Below are 8,217 nucleotides of genomic sequence, written 5' to 3' on the forward strand. Positions count from 1 at the left end.
ACTCACAAGCAGAAGGACAAAGGCTTTCCTGGTATGCAGTTTGGGAGTCAGGTGGGAGAGGATCAAGCTGTTACCACTTTACCAGTCAGAAATCATTCTAATTGTCTTACTCTCCAACAAGAGCCACCATACTCCTAGCATGAAGATGACACAAAACTGTAGGAGTTTGTTCCTCCTTTATGGCAGAACAAGAAAAACCCTCACCTGTGTTAGGGCTACTCTCGGTGGACAGACTCAGATTGACTTTATATCGCTCCTGGCTCGAGGCTCCCCGACCCTTCCTTCCTCCCTCCTACCCCTCCTTCTTCCTACCTTTCAGCCACTCCTCTCTATTTCTGACTCAACTTCTCTCCTAACTGGCCGGTACATTAGGGCACTAAGAAAAAGGAAGCAATTAAATATCCTTAAGCTATGTTTATGAATATCTATCTTTCTTTCTTCAGTGATGAGAACCCATAGCTCGGTAGGTCAGGGGTCTAAGCCCAAGAGGAGGTGGCAGACCTGGCAGTGTTGGGCAAAACCTGTCTGAGTGCAGGTGATCCTCCCTCATAAACTCCCTACCAGCACAGATGAAAAGTTTGGACAGTGAGAGGTAGTTACTGGAGGTGGGGTAGGTGTTCTGGTGCCACTCTTTCTTAACACTTGTTCTGGGGCGTGTTTTTTTTTTTATTAAACTAATCTTAGTTATATTTTTCACAGGTCTTATTTCCAACTCTGTCAGCAAATCTGCTGAAGGTCATCAAATCAGTCATTGAGACAAGCTTCCTTATCGCCGCTAAATCCAGGAATTTAACCGATCAGATAAGATAATTCTAAAAGTAGCTAGGGAGGAAGGAGAGACAAATCTTGGGGTGGGGGGAGGGTGGTCTTAATATTTGTATTATGGGAGATGATTCTTGATAATCACTCTCAAAAAAGATTTAAGAGAAATTGGATCTGTTTACCTTTTTTTTTTTATAGCAGTAGCAACCTTCCTCTTCTCTTCCCTTCTCCTCCCCCCCCCCCCCCCCAACCTCTAAGAGGGTCAAACTCAATGCCAGGGCAGAAAGCCAGGGCTTGCAGCAGTTTGAAAGCTCGCTCTACCGGTCCTCTCCCTCTCGGTGTAGCGAAGTGCAGGGGAGGAAAGAGAGGTGGTGTGTGTGAGTGTGTGCGTGTGCGCGTGCACGCGTACCCTCGCTTCTGTTTCTCTCCATTTTTCTGCCAGTGAAGACCGTCTGCCCCTCTTTGAACTGCCAGGGGCCGGCTGGATCCAAGCTCGGGACTGAGCTGGCCGTCCTCCCCCTCCCCCCTCCCCCGTTCCCGCCCGCCCCCTTTCCCAAATACACACCAGCGCCTGCGTGCACTCGCCCTATAAATAAGTAAAGGCAAGGGCAGCGGGCACGCAGTGTGATCGCTGTCGGGCTGGCCGGGCGGAGGTGGGCAGGCAGAAGAGCCGCGCGCGCTGCCCAGCTATTCTGCAAACCGCGGCATGGCTTGCCTGGACCGATGCCGTTGCTGCACGGACAACAGGCGTCAGAGCAGCATCCTTTACAGCATCTTAAAGAGCGAGGAGCAGAAGAGCGAGGTTCAGGAGCAGGAGCAGCAGGAGCGGCAGCAGCGGCAGCCCACGCTGGGGCGGGAGCAGAGGCAGGGGCAGGGGCAGGGCTGCTCCTGTGGCTCCCAGCGCAGAGTGGCCCTGAAGAGCCCGCAGGTGGCCTGCAAGGCGGCCTCTGCTGTGCTGGTGAAGACGCTGCGCTTCGTGAAGAACGTGCCCTGCTTCCAGGAGCTCCCCTTGGACGAACAGCTGGTGCTAGTCCGAAGCTGCTGGGCGCCGCTGCTTGTGCTCGGGCTGGCCCAGGACCGAGTGCACTTCGAGACCGTGGAGACCTCGGAGCCCAGCATGCTTCAAAGAATACTGACCACCAGGCGGCGGGACCCCGACGAGCGGGAGCCACAGCTGTCTTCATCGCCTCCCTCTCTTCCCGAGCCCCTGGCCCTGACCGACCCTTTGCAGCCACCCTCCGCCGCCCAAGTCCAGGCTATCAAAGGTTTTCTGACCAAGTGCTGGAGCCTGGACATCAGCACCAAGGAGTACGCCTACCTCAAGGGGACTGTGCTCTTTAACCCGGGTAAGGGGGCCGGACCTTTGTCAAGAAGAGAGCACCGACTCTCTTTCCTCTTCCCTCTGCTCAGAAAAGTACCCTGGCTCCCTGGCATGGGTTGATGGGAGCGTTGGGGAAGGAGAGTCGGGTGGCTAAAAAGACTTTGCCTTGGGGAAAGTTAGGGAGCCTTGCAGAATTTTGCACCCGGCCTAGGTTGCAGCTAAGTAGTATCTGGAGAGGTTTTGTTTAGTTTTGTACTTATTTCTACTTTGCTCTACATTTTCAAAAGCTATTTTTTTTTCGGGGTGGGGGGTGTGAAGGATGAAGGGAAAGCCACCTTTGTTTTCTTGCCGTCTTTCTCCTCTGCTCATTCCCTTATAAACGAAGCAGTGCAACAAATTTTAATTAGTTTTTTTTTTTTTTTTTTGCTTACAGGCAAATTCTCAGAACTCCCTCACCCCAGTCCACTTCTCTCACTATTTCTATGTCCCCTTGGCCCTACCAGTCGCCTGAATTTTTATATTTTAAGTTTCAGAGAATAGTATTAGCCATTCCAAATCGTTTCTTGGTGCCAGGGTCAAAAATGGAGTGTTGTGATAACAAAGAACAGAATCGGGTCGTTATGATGATGTTTTGCATCCAGGTTGCCCATGCCCCATCTTGACTTCACTAGGGAGTTGGCGCGGAAGAGAAGGAAGTTCTAGGGGTGCCAGCCTGGGTTTTCTTCTAACCTCCTTTCAGAAGTTGGCTGGGAAAAGCTGGAGGAGACTTTGGACAGCACAGTCCCTGCTTACTGGGGGAGAGTATCTGCACAGACCAGGAACCTCCTCCTAACTGAACCACTGTCCAAGTCAATGCTTTCTGAAAGGGGGTCAGGGAGGGAAAAGGGAAATTTCAGGTGTTCTTTAAGGCTCTTCCACAATGTGTTTGACGTGTGTTCTTTCTTTGTCCTGGATTTGCTTGAGTTTGACCTCTTTCTCACCTGATCCTGTGGTCCTAGGCAAGTCACTCAGTTTCTCTGGGCCTTACTTTTCTCACCTGTAAAATGTGTGAGTCTAGACTAAAGGTCCCTCTAAACTCTTAACTATAAACTATTAATTTGAAAATGAAAACAAACTTTTTTAAAAGAAAACTTTTGAATTGTTTTGAATTTTTCAATTCAGAAATCATTAGATAATAAGATATCGAAAGAGTACTATTTTAGATTACCATGGGTCTTTAGATTTAAAGAAATCAATCTGTTGACAAATAGAATAGAAAACATCACCCACTATTGTGATGCTGTCATCAGAATACATTAGTATTTTAAAAAATGGTACTAAGGGAAAGCCTAGTAAATTTTCATAGCCTTCTAAAGCTCTTTATAGCTATACGGATTTTTTAAAAAATTTGATTATTATTAGTAGCCTGATCCAAACAGTCCATAGAAGATAAATTCTTCTTCTATTGGAGTAACATTCTTTATGGATAAGTTGAGACATACCATGATGCATGGAGTAGGAATCAGAACACCTGGAGCCATTTTCTGACATGAACAAGCCAATGAGACCGTGGGTAAATCTCTTCTTAATCCCTACTATGACTTTTACTTTCCTTAACTGAAAGTGAGAAATGCTCCTACTTATACTAACTCTCTTACAAGTTTGTCTTGAGGAAAGCATTTTGTGGTGTGAGCTGTAACTATCAGGGTACTTATTGAATGGAGCAGCATCTCACTAAAACAACCTACAGTTGAATATGAGTAAGTGGGCCTCCTCTTCATCAGTTAAATTAGACATTTATGGCTTCAATGTGAATGACAAGATTACTGAATATTATCTAAGAAACGTTTTACGGTGCACTTCATCGCCAAAACTGTCCCTTCCTAAAGCGAAGTGGCTATGTGCACATATACGTGGGCGTTTGTGTGTGTGCATATGTGTGCATGTGTGTATATATGTGTATGTGCTTATACGCATACATCCATATGCATGTGCTAGACACACATTAAGAAAACCTGTACAAATAGAATTCTTAGGCTGCTAATTAATTGGACTTATAGGGGTAGGTGGATGCATTCTGATGTGTTTAGCAAAGACTCCTTGGTTAGTTTACGAACAAAGAGGTTTCACTCCTTTTCTCTTCCAGACCTCCCAGGGCTGCACTGTGTTCAGTACATCCAGGGACTTCAGAGGGAAGCGCAGCAAGCTTTAAATGAACACATCAGGATGCTTCACAGAGGGCACCAGGCCAGATTTGCCAAGCTGAATGTTGCTCTTTCCCTGCTGAGATCCATTAATGCTAATGTCATTGCCGAACTCTTCTTCAGACCCATCATTGGTACAGTAAATATGGATGATATGCTATTGGAAATGCTCTGTGCAAAGTTATAAAAGCATGCAGAATATAAAAATAAGTTTCAACATAAAGGAAATGATGGAGCAGAATTAGTGTAAAATATTGTAAAATAAACTAACTTATTATTTTTAAATGCATAGTATTTTTGTATTCAATAATAAACTATTCTTCCAGTTCTATTTTTAAAAAATCCTTGTTTGCAGAATGTTTTAATTGTGGAAGAAGGTTTACTTCTAAACCAAACCATTGAATCTTCTGTGATAAGGGTCTTATACTAATAAGGTATTTTCCCAAGACAAAGATTTACAATCCTTTGAATTAGCTAAAATTAAAATTATAATGCTAAATTATGATTAATTTTTAAAGTGTTAAAATACTACATTGATTTTAAAAATTCTTTGGGGTTTAGCAAAATTTAAAAAAAATAGCTACCTGAAAAGATCTAATAAATATAATTATTGCCAATATCTAAGTCTTGGTGGTAGAAGGCTTACCATCTCTGCCTTAGGTTGGACTTGGAAGGGAATGGCTATGCTGCTGGTAATTAGTTGGTTAGAGTCAAGGGTTTTTTTTTTATTTTTTGGCACTCTAATGGTACCATAGAGTGATGATCAGGACTTTGGATATGACATTTGAGAGAGAAGGTTAGTAGTAAACAGAAGAATGAAATAAAATGGAAAATATAGCCTCTAGGAGAGAGGGATAGAAGCTGGGAGAAGTCTAGGAGAGAGGTCCTGGGGAGAGGGGAGGGGGACAATGTTAGGAATATTGAAATGGAAATATCTATTGTCTTTGCCCTTTATTCTCTAACCTGATTTTTGAAGTAGAGGAAAACTTTTCTCCAAGTCACTGTAACTTTAATAGTAGTGTTAATGCTACTTAATACAAGTCTATACCAAAGTTATACTTCATTCTTTATCATGGTATGGGGGTGATGAGTTTAGGGGATGCTATGCCACTACTGCAAAAAAATCTAGAAGGTTCTAGCAAGTTGGATTTCTAGAAGGTCTAGAGTATGGGTTGGTATTGTGCTATCTGAGGACCAACCTAAGTAAATACTGAGAATCATCACCCAACATTCGTCCACTGGTGATGACATTTCTGCTAAGGCAACCAGTGATATGCGTAGAAACATAAAATGGCCCTTGATCCTCTGTGACCCCTTATGTTCTATAAGGACGCTTTTGGAAAATGGGGCATGTGGTACTAAGAATTGCATTAAATAGTGTTTCTTAATTTGAAGTCTTTGCCAGGAGCACTTGATATGCTACCAGACAATATGAACCTATATCTGTCTTTACCTTTTTTTTTTTTGCTAAAATGAAAGCTGAAGATGTAAAGTGGTCTAAATTAAGTAGAAAGATAACTTTTAAGCTAATCAGTGGAATTTATTTCATTTTGAGCCCAAGGGCAATATGAAATGTAATTTCATGGGAAAAAGCTAGGTGTTCTGGCCTTGTAATATTTACAATTAGTATAAGCAAATAGATCAATATGAAAATGATTGATGTTTATACACCTAAATCTCTTGCAGAAGAGGAGAGAAATTCTATGAAGAATTTGACAAGATCTGTCAAACTTTATCAAGATACCATGATATTCAGTATTTTAATTATGAAAGTGGGCATAGAGGAGAAAAAGGATGTTGGAAATTCTATTCACAGCTAAGAAACGAAAGAGGTAAATGTCTGAAGCCTATACAGAGGCTTGACATGTACATCATGAATGCTGTTTTCAAGAAGTCTAAATGTGCTAGACTAGACGAACACTGACTGCCATTATAAAAATGAGACTATCTTAACAGACAGGAAATGATTAATTGCACCTGTAGTAGGTGCTGCAGAATTGGTTGTCTCTTTGCAATCAAAGATGGGCTAGTAAAAGCAAAGATCAAAGTAAATGTTAAAGCAGAAGAAAGGATAAAGACACTGACTGAACAATTACAAGAGGTTCAACCTAAGTTTATAGAGGAAACTGAGTCCCAGAAAGGTTAGATGTTTTCACACGATCAGAGAGCTATCAATTCAACTCACATATATATATATATATATATATATATATATATATATATATATATATATATATATACTTACATATGTATACACACACACACACACATATGGACTTTAATCTTAAGGAGACAGTCCAGTTTAGTTATTTAAAGCAGGGTCAGCAGTATTTTAGAAGTGAAGGTCGATTTTGCTTAGTCCTGTACTTTCAGTATGTTGGAAGGCTGAGCTGGCAACAGGTGATATTCTCAAAGGGTGCCATTATCCAGGTGTGTAAACAAATACTTGAGCTAAAGAGAAGCATGTTGGCACATAAAGGTAAGTAAAGCCGTGCTTCATTTTCTTGGTGTGGTTTGATCGGGTACCGTTCACCTCTTTAGTAATTGTCATTCTTTTCCCATATAAGCTCAGAGATTTAAAGTTGGAATGGGACTTTTTGTTTTATTTTTAAAATTCTGAACTTAGCAAACACCAAATAAAACAACCATTCTGATATTATATATATATATATATATATATATACATATATATATATATATACACACACATACATATATATATCATAGCAGAAAAAGTGGATTATTCAAGAAACTATATCTGTGATGTAAATTCGTAAAACTTGCTTTTATTTTTAAATACATGATAAATTTAGCAAGTAACTTATCTTGCTTGTCTATGAATCTTTCCAGCCTACTCTCTGTTCCTTTCTGTGCATTTAGAAATGCATTAATAACCCATTTTTCTTTATCTTCTCTTAAAAAATCTATATAGAGTTTTATTGTTATGTTTCGCTTTTTTATCACCTTATATTTTCCCCTTGTATCATTTCCCCTCTAGGAGAACCATCCTTTATTGCAAAGGTATTTTTTAAAGAGCAAAATATCAGAACTGATCATAACGTTGAAAAGCATCTGTTGTTATATGCAATATTCCATACATGTGGACCCCCATCTCTGCAAAAAAGTCTTACAAAGTATATTCTTATACTTTTTCTTTACAGTCAAATTTGTTCTGTGTTATTTCCCACTGTTCAGTTTCAATTATTTTATTGTGGCTATTCTTTCCTTCTTTCCTTTCTTCCTTCCTTCCTTCCTTCCTTCCTTTTTAAACTCCACCCTTACTCCACTTCCTCCCCAATTGGAGAAAAAGAAAAACAATTTTTGAAATATATATTCATAGTCAAGCAAAAGAAACTCCCACATTGACCGTACCTCAAAATGGGTCTCTTATTCTGCATCTTGAACCCATTTTCTGTCAGGAGGGGATGCTTTCATCATTGGCCCTCAGAAGTTATCTCACGGCTGGTCTTTGGTGAGTAAGTGCAAAATAATTCACAGATCCCTAAAGCTGTTTCTGTAACGTTCATTCATAAATCCACTCAAGAAAGAATTTGTTATTCCAATTGGGTCTACATTCTGACACTGATGAATCCTGGGCAAAACAAAAATCCTAACATAGCCAGATCTGTATCTTACTTCTGAAATATTGTTGGCCCCACTTCAAGTCATAAGGAACTCCTTCTGGCTTTATTTACTAGTGGCTGAAGGTACTTCTAAATGTTTGTCCTTTCTGTCCTGTCAGTGTGGTCCCTATCTCATGTGTCTGAGAGCTCTAAGTGGGTTCTCCAGCACTGGTGGCCATATATAGTACAGCTGTACCTTCTACCCAAATGTGAATGAGGCCTTGGCTCTAACAAGTTGCCTAGGAGTCACTCCTAATTACTGTGGTTCTGGGATAAGACTCATAGATAGTGGTGAGCTGAAGTCAGCTCTGACACATTTTCATGTGGC

At 41.2% G+C, this 8,217-nt stretch overlaps 1 protein-coding gene across 1 annotated transcript; it reads left to right on the plus strand.

Moving 5' to 3' along the window:
• Positions 1-1,375: 1,375 nt before the first annotated feature.
• Positions 1,376-4,545, plus strand: NR0B1 (nuclear receptor subfamily 0 group B member 1). Its single transcript, XM_036746079.1, has 2 exons — positions 1,376-2,108; positions 4,209-4,545. The coding sequence occupies exons 1-2, from the start codon at positions 1,469-1,471 to the stop codon at positions 4,451-4,453; spliced, it is 885 nt and encodes a 294-aa protein (XP_036601974.1). The 5' UTR covers positions 1,376-1,468; the 3' UTR covers positions 4,454-4,545.
• The last annotated feature ends 3,672 nt before the right edge of the window (positions 4,546-8,217 follow it).

This window comes from Trichosurus vulpecula, chromosome 2, assembly GCF_011100635.1.
Source record: "Trichosurus vulpecula isolate mTriVul1 chromosome 2, mTriVul1.pri, whole genome shotgun sequence".
Lineage (NCBI taxonomy): Eukaryota > Metazoa > Chordata > Mammalia > Diprotodontia > Phalangeridae > Trichosurus > Trichosurus vulpecula.

Coding starts and splice junctions, on each gene's coding strand:
- NR0B1 (XM_036746079.1), top strand. CDS start 1,469: ATGGCTTGCCTGGACCGATGCCGTTGCTGCACGGACAACAGGCGTCAG. Junction 2,109..4,208: donor GACTGTGCTCTTTAACCCGG/GTAAGGGGGCCG, acceptor TTTCTCTTCCAG/ACCTCCCAGGGCTGCACTGT.